The sequence below is a fragment of the Thermobia domestica genome, chromosome 13 (assembly GCF_964235325.1).
Source record: "Thermobia domestica chromosome 13, izTheDome1.hap1.1, whole genome shotgun sequence".
In the NCBI taxonomy this organism is placed as follows: Eukaryota; Metazoa; Arthropoda; class Insecta; order Zygentoma; family Lepismatidae; genus Thermobia; species Thermobia domestica.
Genome location: NC_137466.1, coordinates 160,807,426 through 160,834,907, shown reverse-complemented (window position 1 = coordinate 160,834,907; position 27,482 = coordinate 160,807,426). Strand labels below are relative to the sequence as shown.

The window sequence follows — 27,482 nt, the reverse complement described above, 5'->3', positions numbered from 1 at the left end:
GCAAGTAATCTTTATCAAGAATTAAGAGCTAGTGTTTAGGAGAGATGATTCGATTCCTGCTCAATTACATGGACCAGTTGAGGTTTATTGGTGCCAGCTACCAAGAAGACTGGCTATCTCACTTAATATCGTTGGAAGAACAATCAAAATATTATTTTGCTCATGATTTATTGCATTATGCCTGACTGATATTTGTTTCAATGCGGAAACACGTATTATGGTTGAGGAAAAACTTCACTTAGGAGTTAATAATAATTATAATTCAAGTAATAATGCAACACGATATTTTCAACCAAAATTTCAGTGCCAAAATATTATAGGAAAACTTGCTAACATTTACTTTCGGATTCGGCTCTTCAAATTAATCAAAAATTCAAACTTGGCACAAAAATCGAACTCCGAAAGTGTTTACTAAAGGGCAGTATTGATACGAGTAGCCATATTGGCCACCATCTTCTAAAAGATATTTTAAAAAGTAAGATTCAGCATTTCAAATGGTTCGAAATGCATCAAAAAAATCCAACTTGGCACTAAAATCAAACGGGAGCTATAATTTGTGGCATCTGCTCCCGTACTAATACGGATTTTACATTAAAGATCTGTAAAATCCGAACTTTAGCTTTAACTACTAAAACTACGTCATTTTTCGTTTTCTTGTTAATTTTAACCAATAACTTAAGATATGCATAATCCACGAATATAAACATTTTATTTAGTAGTTAGTTTCTCTACAAGTAAAGAAAACAGAAGAAGCCGTCATCTTCACACAATAAAGCTTTTTTTTTTTAAAAAAAAAAAAAAAAACATTATTTCCATGCTTTTACAAGAAATATAGACCGGAAAAGGCCGTGAGTAACACAATTAGAAGGTCATATTGGGTTAAACCAACATAATTGGATTTATTTTCAACTCTAGTAATTAACTTTATACATAATGTGCCCATTCGTGGCTTAGTGGCGAGAAAGGACTATAGGAGATGATTGACAAAATAGTTGACATCGTGAAACTATATGAAATAGAAATCAACATCCAAAACTCGAAAGTCATGAGAATATCGCGTGGAAACGCGCCGTTATGAGTCAGAGTAGAACAAAGATAACTTGAAGAGGTCGACCACTTCAAGTATCTGAGAAGTATTTTGACGAGAGATGCTTACTGCACCAAAGAGATCAGGTCAAGAATTGCTACAGCCAAAGAAGCATTCAACAAGAAACGATCATAACTAGTAGGCTTAACATTGGACTACGGACTGTATGCACTGTTAAAAATGATTTATTCAAAAATGAATACATTTTACTACTCAAAAAAAATTGAGTAAATTTGTCTCAATTTTGAGGAGAAAATAACTCAAAAAATGTGAATGAGGAAATTTAGTTGCATATTTGAGTCAGAGACTGGTTCTCAAAAACGAGTAATACTGTAGTCTTAAAAAATATTGTTTTATGACATAGATATATAATTGAATATCATGAGATATAAAAGACAGTTTGCAAATGCAAGACTATGGAAAACAAGTACGAACGAGCTAACATAAGAGCACAAACTTCCTTATAATCCTGGAACTATATGTTCTCATTCTGGTTGATGGAGGAACTACTTAGCGGATGGGTATAGTTAAAATTTGACGAAGCAATATGGAAGAAATTGTGGCACTTTTCGATCAACATGGAAGGTACCTATTTTACAAGAAATAGGCTTCACAAGCCTGATAGAAGACTTTGCGAGTAAGTACTACCTGCAATATATGTTTAATATCTATATAATGAAATATGTGTGTATTTTTAAGTGTAAACAATATGAAACCTTGTGTAAACAACCTTGTTTGTGTACGAACATTGTAATCGATTGGCGGTGCAGTTTTTCCTTCGAAAATCATAAACAATCTTTCTAGCCACTTATATATCTTCACTCTATGCTTCTAGGCATTCTATGTGTTTGTTCTGTTAGTGATATGCGACGTTCCAATTTATTCTGTAGATTGTGCACTATTGTTTGTTAGGTTAATTGGAATTTAGCGTCCCTTTCAAATCGAGCCGATGCCATTATATCAGCGGGAGGGCTCGCATTCTTGGGGCCACAAGTCGGGAAATAGCTATAAATTTTGCACCTGCCGTATGCAAGTAAAAATGTATATGACATATATGACCTTTTCTGATTGGAGGATACTTAGTTGTTCCATGGTAGATACTACAAGGCAGTTAGCGTTTTGTTAAGACATAACGGGTTGTTAATTAATCCCGCCAATTTAAAGCAAGTTAATACTTGAAAATCCGGTGGTGGTGTAAGCCTAGTTTTGGTGGACCACATTTTGGAAGATTTACAGGTAAAGTTGAATACTTTGTATGAAAAGAACAAAATTTTAAAATTTTTTAGTGAAAAGAGTTGGACCCCTTTTGCTAAACATTTGCCGAAAAGACATAAGGAACACATTTCTGCAGGCGAAAAAATTTTATGCAAAGTAATATACCTTTATTTTAGGTTTACAGATGTAGTGTTGCCAGTGTAAAATCATGACAAGTGCTTTATGATGGTACTCTATTAGATGTTATTTTCAACAGCGGTGTATATCTGCACAGTGCACAAAAGCTGTATTTTATGTTTACAAATGGAGCGTTACTATTAAACCGTATCTTTGCTAGATCCCACTACTTTTCACTATCCTTGCTTACGCGTATGCTCACCTTCGCTGACGCGCCTGCTCCCTTCGGACGCATTTCCGCCCTGCCTCGCAGGCCCACCTCCTTCGCCCTGCGCTGACTCGGTTAGAAAGCATTACAGTGTTTTAGTGGCAACCTAGCACAGGTTGGTTTGTGTTTTGCACTAGTTCTTATGCCATGCATCTGGAAGCTGAATTTATAAACATATCGAAAAAGAATTATAATATCTTAGCAATTACTTACCCACGGGCCCATATGGGTTTTATCGGGTTTAATCTCTTCTTTCAGAACGGTGTCAATATTTCTTACTCGTTCTACGTTCCATTTTCGATTTCTCTTCCCATTTATTCTGATCGACTTTAACCACGTTTGCACTTCCGCCACTAGGAGATTGTGATCGGAATCAATATCCGCTCCCGGTAGTGGGTTCATGTCTCGTACACTACGCGTTGCTTGTTTGTTCCAATGAAGTGAGTATACTATGGATAGCGTATATCCGCGTACTTCCTAAATTTTAGGTGGCTATACGATAGTTTCCAAAAATTAGAGGTGGGTATACGCCGTATACTCACGTATACCCTCCATTACATCCCTGGACTGAATATGCTTAAAAACTTAAGATGTACTATAAAACTGCTTTACAGGAAAGCAATATGCAAATTGTTTAAATCATTGGTACAATCTATTGTCAATATTTTTCGCGCGTTTAACAATGTTTATTTACATGACTGTATCTGCCAAAGTTACGTTCGTCAGTTTAATAACATGAAAAGCTGATTTTTCTCCTTGTGTTGTGTGTAATTGTCAGGACCAGATTTACATTTTTCTAAGACCTAGACCAAAGCACAATTCTGTGCCTCTAGCCTCTGAAAAAGATTATAATTCTTGTTAACGTATGTTATGTGTTGCTGAAAAAAAGGTTAGTCAGCCTTTGTAAATGTAGAAACACTCAAAGCTTTTTTTTTTTTTTTTTTTTTTTTTTTTTTTTTTAATCCGGAGAGTATTTGAGTTTCCATCAAATGCAATGGAAAAGGTAGCATTGCAAATTTCGCTCGCTATCAAGTCGAACAGGGTGGTGTTATAACTTCCTCGAAACTGTTACATGCAACAGCATACTGTTCATTCACTAATTACAGGATTCCCAGCCAGTCAGAATTTTTTGTTTTTCACTTTTCGAATAAGCTGATATTGATAGCAGAAATGGAACAGAGTCAAAATACGGGACATTTCCCTGTCCCAACTAAATTTACGGGGACGCGGGACACTCGGGCCCAAAAACTTGACATTCCCGTTTCTTACGGGACGTATGGCAGACTTAAGAGTAAAATAAGTAGTTTTATTGTTGAAGTATTCATTTCCGATCCTTCTGCGTTTAATTCGGGAATTTCCCGAGCACTTCTTTCACGGCGTTCACATCAAAACTTCCACTCGTACGGAAATTTGAACTCAGCACTTGAAATAGTAAGCGTTACATATAGTCTTCGGAACCCCGAGCATTAAGCTTCTTTAATTTGACAAGAATTTTAACGCTATTGCTGGTGTTGATTCTACAGAATGCTTATTTGAAGAGTAGCAACAAATGACTGAATTAAGCTGTTATTGTTGGAAAACCAAATTTTAATTGAAGAACCTTTTGTTTTACATCAAAGGTAAGGAATAATACTAATAGTTTTACTAATGTATTTATATATGTACTATTAGTCCCGGCACCTATGACTTTAAACCCGTCAAAAGTCTGAGTGATTATGTCCATCGGTGTCGCCAAGTCGACGAGCATATTATTCACGGAAAATATTTTCTAAAGTACAAAATTGCTTATTTTACTTCAAATAGGCTATAATCATAATCCATACGTTAATTTGTTCTGTAACTATCTCAATCTAAGGTAAGTTAAAAAAAAATCATTTAGTGCATTCAAAACTTGATAAAGGTCTTATGTTGAATGTTGGTATATACCTTAATGTGAAAGCCACCAATTCGCCCAAGGAAAATCTAAAATCTGATAAAAATCACTTACAATGTTCTTAGTTGTATCAATAATATACTAACAAATAGGTCAAAAACCCAGGAGGGTTTTAAAGTGGGTTTTGTTCAGGTGATGTCGGCTTGAGGAGGCCCAGCTTTTTTTTTTTTTTTTTTTTTTTTTTTTTTTTTTACAAAAAATCACGTGTAGGTGTAGTTTATGCGCACCACTAAAAATAATTGTCTACGGTGCTTGGGTTCCCTAGTTCGATCCCAGCTTGCGCCGTGTGGACTTTGTGGTGGACAAACACCGTGCTCGTGGGTTTTCCCGGGGTTCTCCCGTTTCCTCCCACATTCTTCATTGCACCATTTCATTCATCTCACATCTCTCCGTCTCCTTTAGCCTAACCGGCATAACAATGGGACGTAAAACATAAAGATTTTTAAAAATAATTGTTGAAAAATTCTAATTCTTTCACTAATTTACTTCTTATTGTCTCCTAAAAGATTTGCGCTGGGAGATATGAAAATATCTGGGTTGGCATAAATAAAGTTCAAGGGGACCACCAGAGATAATTGTTGAAAAATTACAATTCTCTTTCGATTTGCGTATAAATAGGGTTTCTGGATGTATGGCATAAAAACTATTGCAAAAGCACAAACCAACCTGTGCTAGATGGCCACTAAAGAGCACAAGTGCCTGGTGGACCCGCGCGCGGGTGAGCGTCCGAAAGGAGCAGGCGCGTCAGCGATGGTGGGTATACACGTAAGCATGGACAGTTAAAAAAGAAGTGGATTTTGGCAAATATGCGATTTTGAATAGCACTTGCCATTGCTTTACACTAGTAACGTTCCACTTGTAAACATAAAATACAGCTTCTGCACACTATGCAGAAGTACACTGCCGGCGGAAAATAACATCTAATAGAGCCATCTTTCATATGAAGAGCGTTTTTTTCAAAACTCGATAGAGCACAAAACCTTTTTTTTTTTATTGTAAATCGAGAAGTAATTGAGTCAGTAGTTTCGAAGATTATCGTCCTTTTGATTTTTCTTTCAATATATTCCGAATACTTCTGAATTTACAAGCTGCCTTGATACTAGAAAAGAATATGATACGTCGGTATGTTCACGATACTATTGTTTTTGTTGTTGTTTTTACTTTGATGCTTTTTTTTTTATTCATTGATTGAATGATTGTTTTAGCGATGTTTGGCGTCAATCGAAATTATAAATTCTAATTTCAGGATAGTTGTGATCAAGTAAAGATTCTAGATTTACCCTTGGATGCTTACTACACCCTTGGATTGAAAAGGATTCGTCCTCCAAATCCAATTCTATCAATCCATATCATATATTTTTTACTTCAATTAAACAAAATTAAGCTTAGGAAGAAACCAATATTTTTCTGATTTTATTTATTTCCTTTCAAAATACGAAGTAATCACATTCTCATGTACAGCTTCACCAAACACACAACCTCATTGTTTCAAGACTTCGGCCTTCACGACAGTTGACAAAAGAAACACGCTAAATTCTTTCCTTCTAGACGTTACGGTCACTTCCGAGAAATATATCAACTAAGCTTTTTTTTTTTTTTTTAAGCAGGTTGAGGTGCATGAATGAAAGTTGCGAGGACGTGGGGATACACTGAACCAATTATTTTCGCTGATAGTTGCATAACAAACTATATTACCTTCTTCGAGTTCTGTTATGAACAGAGCATCCCCTCCCACCAGCACCAAAAAATGTTAAGCATGCATGGTTTCAGTTTAACTTTCCACATTTATGCACCAAAACTGTGGGAGATGATAATTAGGTGGACGATAATGGTGTAATGAATAAAGTGGGAGGAAACTAAAGAGCCCCGAGAATACCTGTGTGTATTTGTCAACCACATAAAACTAACACGCGGCCGCGATGGCTCAGTGATAGAGCGTTCACTTCTAATGCGTGGGGTCCCTGGTTCCATGCCAGCTCGCGCCAAGTGGGCTTTGTGGTGGACAAACACCGTGTGCGTGCTTTTTTCGAATTTCTCCTGTTTCCTCCAACTTTCTGCATTCCACCATTTCATTTATTGCCATAATTGCTATCCCGTTTAGAATACTTGTCATAAAAGTGGGACGTAGAACTTATAATTTCGTTTGTTTAAGGAAAACTGAATTAAATAAGGGAATAATGATTTAGAGAATACTGTAACTATTTCTATCTTTCATAGTCTAAGCTATCGTTTAACATGCAACTGATTTTCTTGTTGCCGCAAATGTGAAACCGCAATCGCAACTCACTTGACTATACCAGATGGCTGTTTGGATGGTCTTGGAATTTATGGTATGAATATTTCTATATTTAAACAATCTGAATCAGTTCGTATACATAATATTTACATGTCACAAGTGACACATTCATCTCTCAAAATATTTGCGGTTACTCCTGAAAGGCGCCATGCTTAAGGAATAGAGCTTTCTAAGCTTTTTATTTTTTGTTTAAGTAGCACCTTCGTTTTCCTTGTAGTGGAATCACAGTGAGTACTGTGTTCAGAGAGGACTCCAACCCCCCCCCCCTCCCGAATTTGCTTACTACACCCTTGGATTGAAAAGGATTCGTCCTCCAAATCCAATTCTATCAATCCATATCATATATTTTTTACTTCAATTAAACAAAATTAAGCTTAGGAAGAAACCAATATTTTTCTGATTTTATTTATTTCCTTTCAAAATACGAAGTAATCACATTCTCATGTACAGCTTCACCAAACACACAACCTCATTGTTTCAAGACTTCGGCCTTCACGACAGTTGACAAAAGAAACACGCTAAATTCTTTCCTTCTAGACGTTACGGTCACTTCCGAGAAATATATCAACTAAGCTTTTTTTTTTTTTTTTAAGCAGGTTGAGGTGCATGAATGAAAGTTGCGAGGACGTGGGGATACACTGAACCAATTATTTTCGCTGATAGTTGCATAACAAACTATATTACCTTCTTCGAGTTCTGTTATGAACAGAGCATCCCCTCCCACCAGCACCAAAAAATGTTAAGCATGCATGGTTTCAGTTTAACTTTCCACATTTATGCACCAAAACTGTGGGAGATGATAATTAGGTGGACGATAATGGTGTAATGAATAAAGTGGGAGGAAACTAAAGAGCCCCGAGAATACCTGTGTGTATTTGTCAACCACATAAAACTAACACGCGGCCGCGATGGCTCAGTGATAGAGCGTTCACTTCTAATGCGTGGGGTCCCTGGTTCCATGCCAGCTCGCGCCAAGTGGGCTTTGTGGTGGACAAACACCGTGTGCGTGCTTTTTTCGAATTTCTCCTGTTTCCTCCAACTTTCTGCATTCCACCATTTCATTTATTGCCATAATTGCTATCCCGTTTAGAATACTTGTCATAAAAGTGGGACGTAGAACTTATAATTTCGTTTGTTTAAGGAAAACTGAATTAAATAAGGGAATAATGATTTAGAGAATACTGTAACTATTTCTATCTTTCATAGTCTAAGCTATCGTTTAACATGCAACTGATTTTCTTGTTGCCGCAAATGTGAAACCGCAATCGCAACTCACTTGACTATACCAGATGGCTGTTTGGATGGTCTTGGAATTTATGGTATGAATATTTCTATATTTAAACAATCTGAATCAGTTCGTATACATAATATTTACATGTCACAAGTGACACATTCATCTCTCAAAATATTTGCGGTTACTCCTGAAAGGCGCCATGCTTAAGGAATAGAGCTTTCTAAGCTTTTTATTTTTTGTTTAAGTAGCACCTTCGTTTTCCTTGTAGTGGAATCACAGTGAGTACTGTGTTCAGAGAGGACTCCAACCCCCCCCCCTCCCGAATTTGCTTACTACACCCTTGGATTGAAAAGGATTCGTCCTCCAAATCCAATTCTATCAATCCATATCATATATTTTTTACTTCAATTAAACAAAATTAAGCTTAGGAAGAAACCAATATTTTTCTGATTTTATTTATTTCCTTTCAAAATACGAAGTAATCACATTCTCATGTACAGCTTCACCAAACACACAACCTCATTGTTTCAAGACTTCGGCCTTCACGACAGTTGACAAAAGAAACACGCTAAATTCTTTCCTTCTAGACGTTACGGTCACTTCCGAGAAATATATCAACTAAGCTTTTTTTTTTTTTTTTAAGCAGGTTGAGGTGCATGAATGAAAGTTGCGAGGACGTGGGGATACACTGAACCAATTATTTTCGCTGATAGTTGCATAACAAACTATATTACCTTCTTCGAGTTTGTGTAAAAATATATACCACTATCCTGAATATATCCCCTTTTATTTTGAACACTCCCCTCAGTGAAAGTTTCTGGAGTGCTTACTGCCTGTGTTTCATAGTGCACTTGATATCTAATTGCTTTTCAAGTTTACATTTCATTGGAGGTCAAAAGTATGTTATGTAACCCAACATAAAAGGGTCTTATTGGTTGAGTAGCCACTTTATCAAGTTCCTCCAAGTTATACATCCTACCATGTGTTTCGTACTGGTTTCCTTAATTTAACCTGATAGACAAGGAAACATTATGATAAACCCAGAAACAAATACGAATCCATTTTTGTTTCGGTATAGAATTTTGCTTACATATCGTTTCAGGAAGCACTATTGTAAGATTCAGATATTCTGTTAGAAAATATAATTGCAGTTTACAAAATGTAAACCATGACAGCCATTATGAGTATGATATTAGTATAATGAAATAAAAGTTCATTACACAATTTGTTATTCCTTTAGTGTTGTACCACGTTACTAAATTTGAAGTAGGAAACTTCGGTATAGCGTTTTTAATCTTCTTCGCTTGAATTTTAACGCCTCGAAATACGTAACCTCCTACACAAACGGTGTCTTCAGCTCCAAAAATGATACTAAGGGAAGAATTAGTTCAGGCATAAATTGCAAGAAAATAAGTTTGTTCCATGAAATCTAAATAAGAACTATTGCATTTTGAGAACCATTATTCCAAGCACTATTAAATGTTTGACTAAAATATATTGTTTGTTGTTCATTACTCTAATAACTCTAGGAATAATTAATAGCAACTAAAGAACTTATTTCAACCAGAGTACTGCTCTTTGTATCGATGGGATTTTCCTTGCTTTCTGAATTGTTTCATGTCGTTTTTTCTGTAGAATACAGTAATCAGATTTTTTTTTTTTTTTTTAAGATTATAAAGGACAAAGAAAGATGGAATGTACTATTACTTCTTCATTATGGTTGAAAGTTTTTAGTCCCATATTTACCAGGCAAATGCATAGGAAAAGCTTCGTTAGAAAAAAATAGTTATTTTCGGGACCGTCCATCTCTACTTCTGAGTCCCCTTCTATACAGGGTGTCTCACCTAATTCTGTGACCTGAAATATTGTCAAAGTGATACAAAATGTGGCAAATCCTATTGCACAGGAATGTAACCATGTCAGGGGCCAATAAAATTATGTGAACAGCAGGTGCATCCAGGGTTTCCACCATAGAACCCCGGAGGCCAACTTGAAATTGTAACGTCCTTGACATGGGTACATTCCTGCGCTACTGGATTTGTCATATTTTAGGTCATTTCAACAATAGGCTATTTCAGGTCGCAAAGTTGGATGGGACACCTGTATACATATATATAAGCATTCAGACTTCACCAAAATATTAAATAGCACGGATAAATGTAAGATTAAATACATTGTACTATCTTCGGTTTGGTATTTCACAAACAATAGCTCAGTGTTTAAATGGTATATTCTTATTTTTCTCCTTTCCCCGTACAGGAGCAGTGGTTTTGTGCTGGATCACATGGTAGTCCTTCCTCAGGATTTATTGTGCAGCGAATAAAGAACCACAGGTTTCGAAAAGTAACTACAACAGAGAAGCAGCAGAAAGGCCGTCTTGAGAGAGATTGTTGCACCAAACTTCGTTGCTTACCTGACGAAGCAGACTTCTCAATTTTATTTCAACAGAAAAAACAGTGGTTAAAAGAAAATACTTTTCCACAAGATAATATACTTCAGTTCATGAAAGACACATTCGACGGACGTAGATTCGAAATTGCAAAGCAAAGTAAAACTGTCAAGGAAATTTTTGAAGAATGGCCCAGACTGCTTGATGTTACAATAGTAAGTAGTACCTATTTAACACAGCATTTTACTGTTATTGTGCTGGATTATTACTTTTTGGTAAACATCATTTGATATATATTGGGCACGGTGGTTCAGTGGTAGAGCGCTCGTTTCTGACAGGAGGGCATCTATTAAATAGTGTTAAATAATTAATACTGAATTAAATAGTTAATAAAGTTAAATAGTACAGAAGTTTATAAAACAAATACAGTAGTTCGTATGTAATACATTTCATATGTAACATGCATTTCATATGTAATTAAATGGATGAACTACTGGTTACTGGTATCTCTAATATTATAGTTTAATAATTATTGATGCTTTCTATATTAAAATATTTCTATTCTCTATATCGAAAAACATTTCAGTGCGAAGTTTTCTTTTTTTAAATTCTCTTCCTCCCCCACTTTTGACTAATGATTTCGCACCCTCGTTTGGGGACAGCATCGTATCCGTGGGCTTACTCGGAATTCTTTTCGATTTCTTCCACGTTATTGATCCACCAATGTTCTCATAATCGTTCACTTTCATGAATATCCATTTTCTGAAGCATGCGGAGTATAAATGTGGGACAAAATACTGCAAATTTCATTTCATTTGCTTCATGTCAGTTTTGTTCTGCGATATGATTTCATAGGGTTTGTAATAGTAACAAAATACTTCTAGCATTTGTCTTTCATTCCGTCTTTTATAGTATTGAGCATTTTAATTCAGATAATTTCGGTAGCTCCTTCTACCTTCCTCATTATAGTTAGGTAACTTACAGGCAAAGCATGTATGCAAAACTGTATGATGACATCGTCAGAGGTGTAATATTTTGCGTGTGAGTTACTCGTCCATCTGAAAAGGTAGCAAGCGCTACCGAAATGCCATGAATATAATATTCAATACCAAAGAACACGATGTAAACTAAAAATATTTAGACTTTTTGAAGAGCAGGTTTATACGTTTTGCTGGAAAGTTTAGTCTTATTTCAGTGTTTTATCAGATACCCAATTAATATAAAAATAAATATTATTAGGTAGCAATTCGTCATACTAATTTCGGGAATATCTGCCTTACTAGTTGTATGTACAACCAATAACATAAAAGGAGCTGCTTGGTTTTATCATAGTTTGATTTGCCTGAACAAGAGTATATATAATTGCTGTTTATAAGTTGTAAATAAAGTGACATATTTCACATTATTCAGGTATACGTATTTCTATATTGTTTAACATTGCAGTAAAACAGTATGACAACGAATTATTTTAGAATTTCATGACTAGAACAAGCTAAAATATATTATTTAATAGAATATATTTGTATAAGAATTAAACCTTTATATTTCAGATCGACGCTGAATTTAAAAAGTTGTTTGGCGAGACAGGTGACTCTTTGTGTTTGAACTTCGGTCTCATAGCTGACCACCTTTTACTAGAAGCAAGGAACTGTGGCAGAAAATGTGCAGAGGATGTAGTTAACGATTTCCTTCAGAAGCATACTTTAACACAGGGAATTACGGCAGAAAGTAAGTACATTATACAATTAGTTAGGAACGTAATATTTCATCGTATCCTTTGTGTTGTGGAAGATAGTTTTATTTAGTAGCGCGATGCCAGTGACATATTCATGTTGATTTAAAAAGAAAGAAAAAACAGCCGCAGTGATTCAGTAGTAAACACTCATCTTTGGTGTTTATTTTACCCTATTTGATCTTGTGTAATAAGCAATCATCACCTACAAAGGTTTTTTTTTGTATTCTCTGGTTTCCTCTTCCTTCATTGTTTCCATTCATTTTTCACTGTCACTTTTCCTCGGAGCATGATCATGAAATATTAATCTTACATACTGATCGTAGTAAGAAAAACGGCTGCATACTCCACATTGAGATGTTCCTTCGTGATTATGGTTAGCATATGAGACTGGTGTGGCAAATTCGACCTCAATTACGGGTGGAAGCTCTTGTAGATCGCATTCCAAGTTAAGCTGTAGATCCACATCTCGATACTGAAAAGGAACATTAAACTCTAAATTAACCAACCAGTCGTCTGCTATGCGAAGGTATATCGTGGACCTACAGTTTAAAGTGGAATCCGAACCAATCTTTCAATGTTCATCTACCGGAAATTGAAGCCGGGACCCTTTACACCGAAGGCGTGTGTGCTAGCTACCAGACCAGCGGGGAGGATATAATATATTTCAAGATGGGAAAGAGCTACCGAAAGTTAGTTTCCGTCTTGAGAATCAGCACTTTCAATTTATCCGCCTGTTTTCAGTGTCCTCTGTCAGTGATAACTTTTTTTTTTTAAGCTTTTACTAGAGTAAGATCAAGTTTTCGTGTATATTTATCAAATCTCAGGTTCCATGTGTAAATATGTACACAAGAGTCTATTTGTCATCGACACATAGATATTGTCTAATAGATATTGTAACTTCAACTCAGAAGATGTATCATCTTTGTTGCAACAACTTACAAGTTTCCGACGAGGAATGAAGAAACAATTTAGTGAAATGTCAACTTGGAATGAATTAGCCAAATATTTCGTCGTAGAGAAATGTCAATGTTAGTAGTGTTCTGAATTTGTGTACTCCTTTGCAACTGTATGTCACTTTGCCTGTGACGAAGGCCAATCCTGAGCGATCATTCGGTACACTAAAAGCCAGCAAAACGTATATTCGTAGCACAATGTCGAAGATGAAATTCAGCTCAGCCCCGTAACGTGAAATTTTTCTTGGAAGATCAAGCATTAATATTTGGACCTTCTAAAATATATGAAGTTGAGGTTCCCTAGAATAATAATGAAATATGAAGAGTGCCCCCCTCCTTAAAGTGAAATCTTTACCTTTTAAAATATATAAAGTTGAGGTTCCCTAGAATAATAATGAAATATGAAGAGTGTCCCCCTCCTTAAAGTGAAATCTTTAATATACGTGTTTGATACTTTCTAGGGGTGCCAGATGAAGTTTTACTAAAGTAGGACCCAGATTACATTTATGTTTCATCTTAAAAGAATGTATTTTGTTCACATGGTGGGGCAGCAGGAACGCCTTAACTTATTTTCAGTACTTTTGGAAATAGTATGGTGATTCACAACTTAAATAAATGAGATATTGTTTCACCCAGTTCAAAGCCTTACTAAAATATATATCTGGGGCTCTAATAGGACACATTTTACTGAATGAGATTCAGAACACATTTTGTTTCATTTAAGTATTTTTTTCTGGGGTGTGGTAAACCTGTTCCAAGTTTCATTTACACGTTCCTGTTCACATCGTATCATACGGAGTAAGAAAATGTTAACTCAAATGGGTCCTCTCAATAAACTGGAAGCTTAATTGGGAGGACAGTTGCTCCATTTCAGTGCAAAAGTACGAAACTGGTTGAGCCCTTTGCCAATCCTGAGCATTGAAAGCGAAAAATGTGGTTGATATTGAAAAGGGTAGTAAGCGAATTCTCCTTCGGAAAAAAAAAAAAAAAAAAAAAACTGTTTGGGAATATGTGAGCAAGTTTCACAAGTTTTGACGAGTTTTCATATGTTAGTTGTAATGTGAGCATCTTTATTAATTTATTTAGGAAGAAATTATTTCTTTTAAGAAACATTTCTACTTCCATTTAATTGCTAATAATAATAATAATAATAATAATAATAATGTGCAATTTTTGTATATGAGCAAGTAGTGACTTGCCAGATGAAAACACAATTGTACTGCTGTACAACTCTTACGTGTGTAATGAACGTGGAAAGAGGAAGGTCCCTTTTGATATTTTCGCTGGTGGAGGGGGGCATCCCATCCTTAGTTACGCTACAGTTCCAAAATTTTTCCAGTAATTGTTGTTTGACAATTGCTTAAAAAGATGGAATCGAGTAATAGTGCAATTTTACAGAAATTAGAATTTGTAGTGTGATATTTTTCCTCTGGAAGAGAAACCGTGAAGGAAACTTGAAAGGATTTTACTTAGTTGGTGACTCATGCTCTTTCTTAAAACTGTTCGACTTTGGGTAAATGAATTAAGTGTGCCAGAACAAACTTTGATTCAGAGCTCCCCTAGAACACGCCACTAACTTTTACTCCGTCACACATAAGCGGAAATAACTAATTTTCGCGATTATTGTTTCCTTATCTTGCATAGATGAAATAGGTCGAAATGTTTTTGGTTACCTTTCAATTTCCTTATTTTTATAATCTTATTTCAGTTGATACTAATTCCTTTCACAACGTGACAACACTAATATTATTCGAAACATCGCAATAGATGAATCAGGTCTTCAACTCTTTCATTTGATTTTTATTAGGATCACGCAGGTGGGATATATATAATATTGTAATGTTAGTCCCATACGTGTTCATTTTACTCCGACCTTACTTATCCTCATCCTCGCAGTGGTGGTTGGCCCTCGCCCTCGTTCACCCTCACCTTCGCGAAGAGAGTTATCCATCGCCTTCGCCCTTGCCCTCGCAGTGACAATTGGCTCTCGCCCTCCCTGTCGAAACTTGTCATCTCCCTCGTTATTGTGGGCGAGAGAATTTGAGGGTGAGGACGCTCTTGAGAGTTTTACCCTCGCGAGGGTGAATACCTCTGGTTAGTACGTCCGTTACTCCGCACGATAACTTCAACAAAAGATAACTTTTAAATTGTTTTCTGCAATCAATAACTAGATAATTATCTTAGTTAATGGATGTAATCCACTTACTTGAAGCAGTAGATACAAACAAGCTTTTTCATGCAATCAGTTAAGTACCAAGAATATCTCCAACCTTAGCTCTGTACCGAAGTCGGAAATGGTAGAAATATACTATAACTTCCGGTTTCAATACTGATCTACATAGAATAAAAACATAAGTGATAACGAAAAGCATTCTTTTTTAGTAATTAAATTGGCATTCTGAGAAAAGATACCAGTTTTGAGAGATCAAATCGGCAGTATTAGACATCAGCCACTTCCGGTTTTAATGTTGGTCGCTGAAGAGTACAAACGGTAAAAGATAGTGAGACGCGGTTTTTTAATCGTTTAAGCGTCCCTAGAATATATTCTATCTCCACTCTAACCACTCTACTAAAACACTAAGTGGTAGATCTGCTACAACTTCTGGTTTCAATATTAATTGAAGAAATATTGCGTGGTCCACTTTACTGTCTTTACTAGAGTTTATATCTTCTTATTTCAATTGATACTAATTTGTATTAGAACGTAGTAACACTAATATTATTCGATACATCGTCATAGAAGAATCAGGTCTACAAATCTTTAATTTTATGTTTATTTCTATTGTCATTAATTACATAATCTCTCTCTTTCCAGGAAGGTGAAGGCATAGATACATTTATGGAAAATGAAAGGCTTCTGGGAGGATCTCGAACACAGCCATTTATAACCGATACACACCGGTACAAGTTTTTCTCATAGTGGAGGATCGTGTACTGGAGGTTAGTTCGCTTTTGAAAGCTGCTGACATTGCCTTCAAACTGTGCTATGTGTTAAACATTGAGTTCAGCCCCGTGTGCAAAAACGTTTGGGACTTTTTCAACGAATGCTTTTTCAAAATTGACACCACAGCACAGGTATCTTCTGTCACCCAAGAATTAAAATCAAAGTTATTTACGAACCTGCAAGCCTAGTAGCCTTCACAGTAATGAATACTCTTACGTGCAGTTTTACGATAACTGGTCAGATATAACATTGTAAATATTTAGTAGTAGTCATGTTATGTACAGTTTGTGGACAGACATTTACATCTGCAATAATGGTTTGTAGGCATATTCGGAAGATTCATGTATCCTTATTGTCTTACGCATGTTGCTATAAAAATTGTGGTCAAGTATTTAGTAAATTATTTAATTATCAAAGACATTTGTTACGAAGTCACAGCAACATTACAACTGAATACTTGATAAGAAATAGGAATTTGACCAAAGAATGTAAACATTCGAGCAACAGTAATCTTATTGATAGTGAAGATCAAAATAGAGGGTATCCATATGATGCGCCAGAGAAAAATTATGTCAGTAATATTTTCGAAAATGTAGGTTTGCTGAACACCATGACAAAACATAGTAGTGTATATGACATCAATGAAAGTGTACAATTCTGCTCAGAACTATGTAGTAAAAGCAATGTAACATATACAAATGTAACAACAGCTATGGCAAATGCATCTAACGTACTTACAGCGGTAATTTCTTATTTACAGTGTAAAACATTAGAGGTATTCAATAAATGTAATTGTACTGATGTTACGCAAGTTAAGAGCTTAATGAAAGAGTTTGAAAGTTGCTCAAATAAAATGAATAATTTAGACTCAATATATGAGATAAAGAATTTGAATTATTGCCATCAAACTGTGGTATTAAAAAGAGATGTATATTTAACGAACTTGATTACTGGCATGTAACTAAAAATTATGTTGTAGATATCATGCATGATCTGTTCGAAGGATGGGTAGCAATGGAATTAGTGTTAATTTTACATCACTTTGTATTTGAGCGTCACTTTTTCACGCTTTCAACCCTTAACGATAGAATAGCGATTTCAAGTATGGAATTCATGAGAAACGCAACAAACCAGTTCCTCTCTCACACGACAGGCTTAATAATCCAAGTTCATCGGGGCAAAGTGCTTCGCAAATGTGGTGTCTTCGTAATATTGTTGTGTTAGTTGGTGGTAAAATTCCTGAAGATAACACATACTGGTTACTACTTCTTCACATGATTTCCATTGTATATGTTTTAGTAGCACCTGTAATATCACTCAACGAAACGTTTCAACTGACAGAAAATATTCGTGATTATCATAATTTCTTTCTTTCTCTTTTTCCTGATCGTCACTTAACTCCTAAAATGCACTATGCCACCCACTATCCTCGAATAATACGCCAGTTAGGTCCACCAATAAGATACTGGAGTATGCGGTACGAAAGTAAACACCATCCTTCAAAAAAATGTGCTATGTTATCTGGAAACTATATTAATGTAGCTAAGACAATAGCGGAACGCCACCAATTGCATACAGCATCCGTTTTACATGAAAAATCACTGTCTGTATCATTAATAACTGATGTCGTTGGAAGGGAAGTAATTTACTCTCATCCACATACGAATCTTCTGTCAAAGTTTTATAGTGGTGAATCCACAGTTTTGACCAGGTGCAGATCTCTGAAGTTTAATTCAATAGCATATTGTAAATATGTGGTTGTATTTGTTGAATATAGTGATGAGACAGAAGTACCTGTGTTTGGTAAAATTACTGATATTCTGCTGTTGAATGAGGAGCCAGTTGTTGTGTTTAATTTTCTCGAAGCTGTAGGCTTCAGTGAGCATTATCATTCATATGTTGTTCAGGGGACTAAGGATGTGGGAGTTTCTAGAATAACTGACTTGTATAACTATTATCCTTTATGTATACGCAAATCGTATGAACAATTTGATGACACACTATATGTTGCTTTGCGATACAAAATATGTTCAACAAATAATAAGTAGGTATCACTGATAACATGTAAAAACTGTACTGCAAAATGCAAATGTAATATATAATCAGAAAACTGTTCAAAAATTTAACGATGATTACATTTTCCTTCAGTTGTAATATTTTTGATTTCTTTGTTATTTAGAATATAACTTTTGTTTTAAATATTACATAATTTTGTTTACAAATTGTTCAACTAATATCCATGAGTGGATCTGCATATAACTGACGCATTTTCAAATATTGTCTTATGGCTCTCTTCTAGTGCATGTAACAATTAAAATTATGTAACGATAATTATATAACAATTCCTTGAATTAGTACAACTCTGATGATGAACATAGTAAGTGCGTTTGAAACATAAGTCGAACAAAATAACCACAGATGGAATATCAAAAGTCTTATTTATTGAATTACGAATATCTCCATGAAAATTATTTGAAGTATGTAATGTGTAGATTTAGTTTGTTTGACAAATAAAACATACAATGTAGCAACATATTTTCTTTTAATTAAAACGAAACAATATATATATATATATATATATATATATATATATATATATATATATATATATATATATATATATATACATTTAAATTCTTTTCAGTGTAACGTCGCACGATTATCTTTTAAGGCTAAACAAGACGGTGATGATAATTAATGAAGTAGTGCAATGAAGAAAGTAAAAGGAAACGGGAATACATAAAGAAACCCAACGCACATGATGTTTGTCCATGCTATTTATGAAAAGAAACAGCTCTCAAGATGAAAATGTAACTTCGCAGATTCAAAAATGAGTAAAAAGGTACTCTGAAAATTAGACTATATTAGTATTCAAAAATGAGAAAGAAAGTACCCATTTTGCTGCCTTCCTGGCGCACAGAAAATTCCCGGAACTAAAAAGGTAGATAAATGACACACTGCACTAGGAAATTTATAGTTAAGTACTCCTTTTACACATTAATATTGAAGTTAGACAATTTTGTCTTCAAAGCTGGAAAATAGAAGTAACTTTTAAAATACTTTAGAAAAAAGTATTTTAAAAGTTACTTCTATTTTCCAGCTTTGAAGACAAAATTGTCTAACTTCAATATTAATGTGTAAAAGGAGTTATTGACTATAAATTTCCTAGTGCAGTGTGTCATTTATCTACCTTTTTAGTTCCAGGAATTTTCTGTGTGCCAGGAAGGCAGCAAAATGAGTACTTTCTTTCTCATTTTTGAATACTAATAAAATCTCATTTTTGAGTACTTTTTTACTCATTTTTTTAAAAAAACCCTTCTCATTTTTGAGAAGAGTTTTCCTCAAATTTGAGAGGAATTATTCTCAACTTTTGAGAACGTGTATTTCTCAATTTTGCGGCTATCTGAGCATTTCGAATACTTTTCTACTCACTTTTGAGTATACATGTTCTCAATTGTGAGGAGAGCATTACTAGTTTTTGAACAAAGAGTTTCTCAATGTTGATTACATTCATCTCATTTTACGGTTAACTTTCTCATTTTTGAGAAAATATGTTCTCGTTATTTTTGAGAAATAGCAGTTTCTCATTTTATTTGGAATATTTTATCTCGCTTTTAAGAGAATTTTTACTCAAAAGTGAGTAAAAATTACTCAAATTTGAGTACATATTGTTCTTATATTTTGAACACCCACACATTCTCACTTTTGAGAACAATGTATTCGGAGCTATTCTGAGAACACAATGTTCTCAAATTTGAGTCAATTTTACTCATTTTTAAGTAAGTATTTTTAACAGTGTGGTTCAGAGACTTGGACATTAAGGAAGTTAGAGAAGAAATATTTAGAAAGCTTCGAAATGTGGTGTTGGAGGAAGGCGGAGAAAATAAAATAAACAGAGACAGTAACAAATAAGGGTGTTTTGAAACGGATAGAAGAGAAGAGGACGCTTCTACCTAGCATCCTTCGTAGATATTAGATTGGACATATCTTGCGAAGAAACTGTCTTCTTTTTACCGCCATAGAAGGAAAGATGGAACGAAAGTGAGGAATAGGAAGAACAAAACTAATCGATGATTTGAAAAATAGAAGAAAATTTGGGAGTTAAAAGAGGAAGCTGAAGATTGAGAAAGGTGAAAAAAACATTTCCAGGCCTAAACCTAACATTGGAGGCAAAAAAACATTAGTCCAGGACCTGCGAAAAGACAGAATACTTTAATAATAATAATAATAATAATAATAATAATAATAATAATAATAATAATAATAATAATAATAATAATAATAATAATAATAATAATAATAATAGACTAAACACACGTACACGCGTAGTCTCGGGTTCGATTTCCATTAGTAATGCCTGCCTTGGATATAATCCCATTTTACAAAGTAGGTCCCATCTCGGATAACCTCGGAGCTAAAAGCGACGTTAAATCTCAAACAACAGGAATACATACAAAAGAATATAAAAACTACAACATGCCTTTGGAATTCGTTTCTTGTAAATATAGCACACACTTCGTATATAATACATCAAATATGTTTAAAAACAACACATAAAACAGAAATGCTTTAAACTACGATTGTAAGCACAGGCTGATACATTTTACTGATGAATCTTCCTGTATAAGTGATTAACTGGAGTGGATGGAATGGATTTTAGTTTAGCGTCCCTTTCAGCAGCGAGGCTATATGAGACGTGGACCTACTGATTAACGTGGAATCCGAAGCACATGAGCTCCCGCCGGGAATCGAACCCGGGTCTCCCACGCCAAAGGCGCGTATGCTAACCTATTAGCCACGAGGGAGCTCCTAAATGATTAACTTTCGGTTTTAGTTTTGATTACAGCGATCACTAATATAGGTTAAGATTTAAAAAGAAAAAAATAGAAAAGAAAAATTGAAGTATCACAACTCAATGTAAAAAGAAATATATGTACTAACGAAAATACGGTAAAAGAGAATACTGCATGATGCCCAAAATGGAACGAGTATATTGAGCTCATATGCAACAGAATAATTCATCTCGAAAGTGCATGATCCTAGGTTTTACTCCCGATAGGAGAACAGAACAAAATATTCAATTTTGATTCAGCATCATGAGATGATTAAGAACTGAACTAAGAACTAGGGAACTCCGACGTAGAAAGTAATAAATAAAGGAATTGACAATTGCTGAGCTCACAACATATTACCCCGGGATCATGAATCGTCTGCCGTCCCGAGTGACACGATTTTAGTTACTGGTGGCATTGTGGCTTAGTGGTATAGCTTATTAACTCTGGAGCGACGGAACTTGGTTCGATCTCAGACCACGTGAGTGTATGGTGAACAACCATGTTCGCGGATTTTCACGGAGTTCTTTCGTTTAACCCACATTTTCGTTCTACCGATTTCTTTATTATCATTCATTTTCAGTAATCATCCAACCCCTTTAGCCTGTACGACAAAATCGTAGAACGTAAAAAGATTTTATGGAATTAAAAAAAAAAATAGTTCTGTGCATTATCACGTTACGGAGACAAAAGCGTGTATGTGTATATAGTCCGGAAACAAAGTAATATTTTACTGTTCAGGTAAATCAATATCTTAAACTCTAGAAAATTTAGAATAAATTAATCATGCAAAGAAATATGAATATACGAAAACATTTAACCAAATTAGAAACGCTTAAATTTATAGCCTTTTACATAGACCAAATTTTATCCTGCATCTGGACTAGCTGTATCCCCCTCCCAAAAAAACTAGGAAAAAACATTAGAAATCAATTTCTGTAAATAGAAAAGAAAGATGTAGGAAAAGGTTATTTAAAAAAAATCTCTGATAAGACAGAATTCCAAACATAAAATTGAGCTCACTGAGGAAACATTCTCAGAAACGAAGCTTAATGAGAAAACCAATAAAACAAAAGACGATGTTCTCTAATCAATTGATTGAGTAAAACATATATATATATAACGAACAGAAATAACAACAACAACAACAACAACAAAGGAAATTTAAGATGAAGACCTCCAACAGAATTGTAATAAAAAGGAAGGCTTTTTGAACTAATCCAATAAAATTCCATAAAAGAATTCAAGAAAAAAATAATAAAATCAAACAGAGTTAAAGAAAACACACATGATCAGAAAATGTAATTCCAGAAGAGAGCGTACACAAATAAAAAGGAAAGGTGCAATAAACTAATACAAAAACAAAGAATAAGTACTAAACATGGATAAATGAGTTTAATAAAACTTAATAAAGTTTTTGATGCCTATAAAGACATTCTACTGATTGTGTTTTATGACTGAAATACCAATACTGAATTTTTGACTGCAATAAATTTATTTATAAGTTGTGTTCCAGTTACATTCCTCTCTGGTTCGTTTGAGATTCAATTACTATTTCTTCGCACTTTTTTTTTCTAAAAATGTGTATATTTACTATACTTCTATATTTGAGAGTAGATGCGTAAAATAACGTAATGCAAATAACATGTCCGAAATGTTATGTCCAAATAACATGTTAAAAAGTCCGAAAATTTTGTTTTTCAATTGTGATAGCGAACAAAAATAACATACATTGAAGTAGAACATGTATGTATGTATGAAGCCATAGTTATAGGGCTAATATTACAAAGTGTGTTGGTCGTTCAACTATTCATGTGGCGAATGAATTTTATGTCTCTCTTGTACCGCAAGTATTTAACAATAAAATGTTATAGTTGTTTTTGACTACTTACTATAAACCAAAATGAGAAAAAGATCCAAAATTTTGAAATTCGAAACTGTTACAATTAAGAATAATTTTTAAAGAGTAGATAAACAAAGTGCCTGGGTATATTTTTACTACTCGTAAATGACCGTTACCTTGTCAACAGGTATTCGGACCAGTGATTAAATTCAGTATATATATATATATATATATATATATATATATATATATATATATATATATATATATATAGCAGCGACAGTAGTACACTCGCTACGCGCACCATTTACGGTAGATATTCTTTCTAGAAGATAGTCCACAAATCCACACACGATGACTATTTCTCCATTCCTCTTCGCATACAACGAGCAAATACGTCAATGAAGATCGCGCCAATCTAGGCTGAGCGCACGGTTGTAGCTTGTACAGGTTTTTAAGAGGATTGTGGTTTGACTGTTAAACAGATCAGCCTATTCAACAGATCTAATACTCCGAAAGTTATGTTATACTTCTGAGAATATTGTTACATGATTCTGTACTGAAACACATTAAATATAAAATGTTACAATTTGAGGAGGACAACTTATATTTTGTCAGAATATGAGTTAACATGAAGTATGACAAGCACGAAATAACCCCATCTCCATGTTCCACCCTAGAAACAGTACCCCGATAGCACATTCTGTGGATAACCGCTAATCCCAAAAACACCTCTCGAATCCAAAAGAATCAAGTGTCGTTCACCATTGCATAGCACTCAGGTCATTGATTTTGCATCAATTTCCGTGCTTCCTGCATTTTTCGTTGTGACTACCGGTTTTATAAACAGCTATTATTGCATGATATCTAATTTTATGATTCTTACCATTAAATTTCTTGATCAAAATCTGGATGTTAGCAGACATAAAATTTCTGTGCTGTAGCATACGCGGAACGCGCTCTATTTTTCAGTGCATCCTCTGCAGTACACTTCTATCCTATTGTTTAATGGCATATCCCAGTCGGTTCAGTAAGACTTCATGAGTTAATATGAGAAGTTCAGGGTAGTGAGAGAAAATTCAACAAAAGCTTGCTTTGAAATAAAAAATCCATTTTAAACATTCTTCATAAATACAACTCAACAGAACGCCCCTGTATCAATTAGGTATTGGGGCAAACCCTACAATTTACTTTGTGAAGTTCAATTAATTATGTCTATATAGTGTATTATAAAAACTGCACACTATCAAATTCATTTTATTTTCGATTAATATGCGATGAACTATTTTCTATTCATAACTAATTGAAGTATCCGCTTCTAAGTTAATGTGATCATGATATACATAAGAATAATAAACTATAAAATAAATAAAAACTTTTAACTAATCCTACAAACATGGTGCTGATCTATTCACGCCATTGAGAGTAATCCTTCTTCGGTTCAAATAGTTCGAGTCTGGGACTTTAATTGCAGCCTCATAAGATAATGATTGAATTACGAATCAGAGAATACATCCATTTATCGTGTTAAATGAACATAACAGTATGAAGAATCCTTCCGATAATAGATATACTAATATCAGACAAGGTTACAAAGATTCACCTATAAGTTATAATTTTTCTTTACCTTTTTATTCCCATAATTTCACAAATGCATAAACGAAAGAAACTTAATCTCGCTTAAAACTACACTTCTAAGCACGACGAACTCTACTACGACATTTGGTGTTGTGGTTTAACATAATATCGCCTGCATTGGTCGATTGGTTGAGTTTACATCTTTTGTCAGCAGCAAGCCTACGTAAAGTTTAAAGAGGGATCTGAATCACTGTAATGCACTTGAAGGTCTCCTACCAGGGATTGATTTGATTTGATTTTTCAGTTTGGCGTCCCTTTCAGCAGCGAGGCTATACAAGACGTGAACCTACAGCTTAACGTGGAATCCGAACCACATGAGCTCCGCCGGGAATCGAACCCGTCTCCCAAGTCAAAGGCGGGTACGCTAACCGCTTAGTCACGAGGACCTCACTGGGAATCGAATTCGAAACTTAGTACAGTAAGGCACCTGCTCTAGTTATGACATCAATATTGATTATACAACATAAATGAACGTTATTTGACCAACTATACCGAAATAATAAAGATGGTTCTCAAAATAATAATAAAAAGTTGGGTTTGAGTTTAACGTTTCGGTCATCAGCAAGTCTATATGAGACGTGGACCTACAGTTTAACGTGGAATCCGAACTACATGAGCTTTAGCCGGGAAAAGTAAAAAGTACAACTAATCATATTAACATGGCGTTGTACCATCTTTTGGCCTGACAGCAGCATTGATGCGACGTGAAATAGAGCCATGAAGATCGTGAATGGTACCAAGTTAAATATTATATCATTAAGCATGCTTTACATCGCTCAGTTCCTGCCTTCAAAAGAGATAGCAGATGTTAAACTACATTTAGACCTGAAAATTGAGTGAGCCAGGGTAAGTGTTTAACTTCATCCCAATGTTCCTTAAACTATCCTGCAACAGTTCCAGCTAAGTGAATGGGCGCACTATCATCCTGAAACGACTGTGCCCGGAAACGACATCTGGACCAGAGGATAAACATGGTATTTCTAAAATGGCCACATAATCACGGACAGTGATGCAACAGATAAGCGTCAGCACAGGACCCACTGAAAACCACCATATTGCGGCTCACAATATGACCGAGTTGCAATGTTCTGCTGTTGGGCAATGGTCTGCCTTTGGGAATCCGACACACAAACAATGTATGTTGTTTGAAGTAAGATGAATGATGGTTCATCCGGCCATATCACACGTTTCCAGTCATAAGCATTCCATGTTGCATGTTCGCGGCACCACTGGCCTCGTGTTGAAGCATTACAGTCTCTTATCAGCGGTTTCGCCCGTGTAACCCGACTTTGTATGTCCAGGAACATGTAACTAGTGCCGGATTGTGATCCTCAATGCAAGCTGTGGGACGTGCTGCTTAAGTTCTTCCGTCACTTGCACGTAGTTGCACGGTGGTTCTTAAGTGACAATTTCCTTTAATGTTCGGCGGGACCTGTCACTTAGGGTTTTCTTTCGAGCATTATTCCCCATGCCGATAAAGTTTTGCTTGAGTTTCTAGGCCACCGTCACCTTGGACAGTCTCTCCCGCGACACACACAACAAATGCCACTTTCGTCACGCTACCACCTCATAGTCAACAATTTGCCCTCTTTGGAAATCAGGGAGGTCACTTATTTTACACTACTATCGTTTGCTCAGAACACTGCACATATCTACTGTTTTTCACACTATACGAAGTTGGGCCTAATACACCATCAATAACAGCCCGGAGCTGCTAGCGCCGCCCGACCGTTACCAACTCATACATCTGACATGTTTTCAACTCCAAGGGGTTCTATTATTATGGTAAACCATACGTACGTATAATTTGCTCTATTAAAATTATAGACCGCTGCTGATGTAAGAAAAGATGTTTGTCACAGAACAAGGAGAAATCACAGTAAACTAGTTTTAGTAATAAGAAAATGCTAATACAATGTACATCACTCTTGCTCAAAAATCAATGTATTTCTTCACTAACCTGCATAGATACGTACAATGTTAAATTACAATGATCCTTTAAAACCTTCTCCCATGTTCGCATTTAGCGGCTGCACCATATGTGTCGATATGCTTTGCTATCGAGGCTATGAATCTCTTACATCCCCATCTGACATTACAATTAACGTAACGAAGCCTAGAGTGTGGAAACAAACATCACAGCACCTTAATGAGTATTGTAATTTCCCAAAGGATATATTGTAACACCAATTATACAGATTGCGAGGCTATTGGTCATATTTAACCTACCAGATGTGTTGTTAGGTATTTTGTACCGCGTGACTCAATTCATTACACTTTTACGGAACTCAAGAAGTGTCACTTTTTCACCAGCATGGGGAACAGAGCTACTACTAAATACACAGGTTTGGAATGCATGTTTCAGGGCTCGTAATTCTTACGTCCTAAATAAGCTGAACTGACTTCCAAAAAAGTTAATAATAATAATAATAATAAGAAGAAGAAGAAGAAGAAGAAGAAGAAAAAGAAGAAGAAGAAGAAAAACCTGCAAAATTAAAGTAACTAGTAGATCTATAAACTTCCTGATTGAAGAAAAGAAATCGTACTTCATTGATTTTTGAAGCAAATCTTTATTAAAATTTCAGTAAGTTTACACCTCACATTTGATGGACTCGGGAACCAAAACCCTGAACAAAGTAACATTTCACATGCTTATATAGCCGGTCAAGGTCTACCAATATCCAAAGTTTGATACAAATCGGATGAGTTTGATTTTTTTTTTTTTTTTCGTTTTCGAAAACGTGGCCCTTAATTTGATGGCCTATAACTATGAAACCAAAGTTAAGTATGTATACCGTAAAATATCTCACCTTGTATAGCAAATCAGGATCTACCATTATGCTAAGTTTGATCCAGATCGGATAAGTTTGAATGAATATAGTGTTATACGAAATATAGTGTCCTTTATTTTTCTGTGAAAGATAAAAACAGCTTTTAAAAATCTTTTTAAAAAATCATCAGAAAAAAATCAGGAAGTATACCTGTATAATTTCTCTAA

General features: G+C 35.0%; 2 protein-coding genes across 4 annotated transcripts in view; one reads left to right on the top strand and one right to left on the bottom strand.

The window, feature by feature from the left end:
* LOC145668685 (uncharacterized) overlaps positions 1-27,482 on the bottom strand; it is a 742,633-nt gene that overhangs the window by 386,904 nt on the left and 328,247 nt on the right. The window lies entirely within an intron of this gene.
* Positions 1,074-17,357, top strand: LOC145668687 (uncharacterized). 2 transcript variants are annotated; one of them, XM_081736758.1, is made up of 4 exons: positions 1,074-1,724; positions 10,410-10,754; positions 12,090-12,267; positions 16,043-17,357. In XM_081736758.1, exons 2-4 carry the CDS (start codon positions 10,653-10,655, stop codon positions 16,048-16,050), a joined length of 288 nt encoding a protein of 95 aa, XP_081592884.1. In that variant the 5' UTR covers positions 1,074-1,724; positions 10,410-10,652; the 3' UTR covers positions 16,051-17,357. The 2 variants fall into 2 exon arrangements, with proteins under 2 accessions (XP_081592884.1, XP_081592883.1); XM_081736757.1 differs by lacking the exon at positions 1,074-1,724 and having other exon boundaries at positions 9,843-10,754.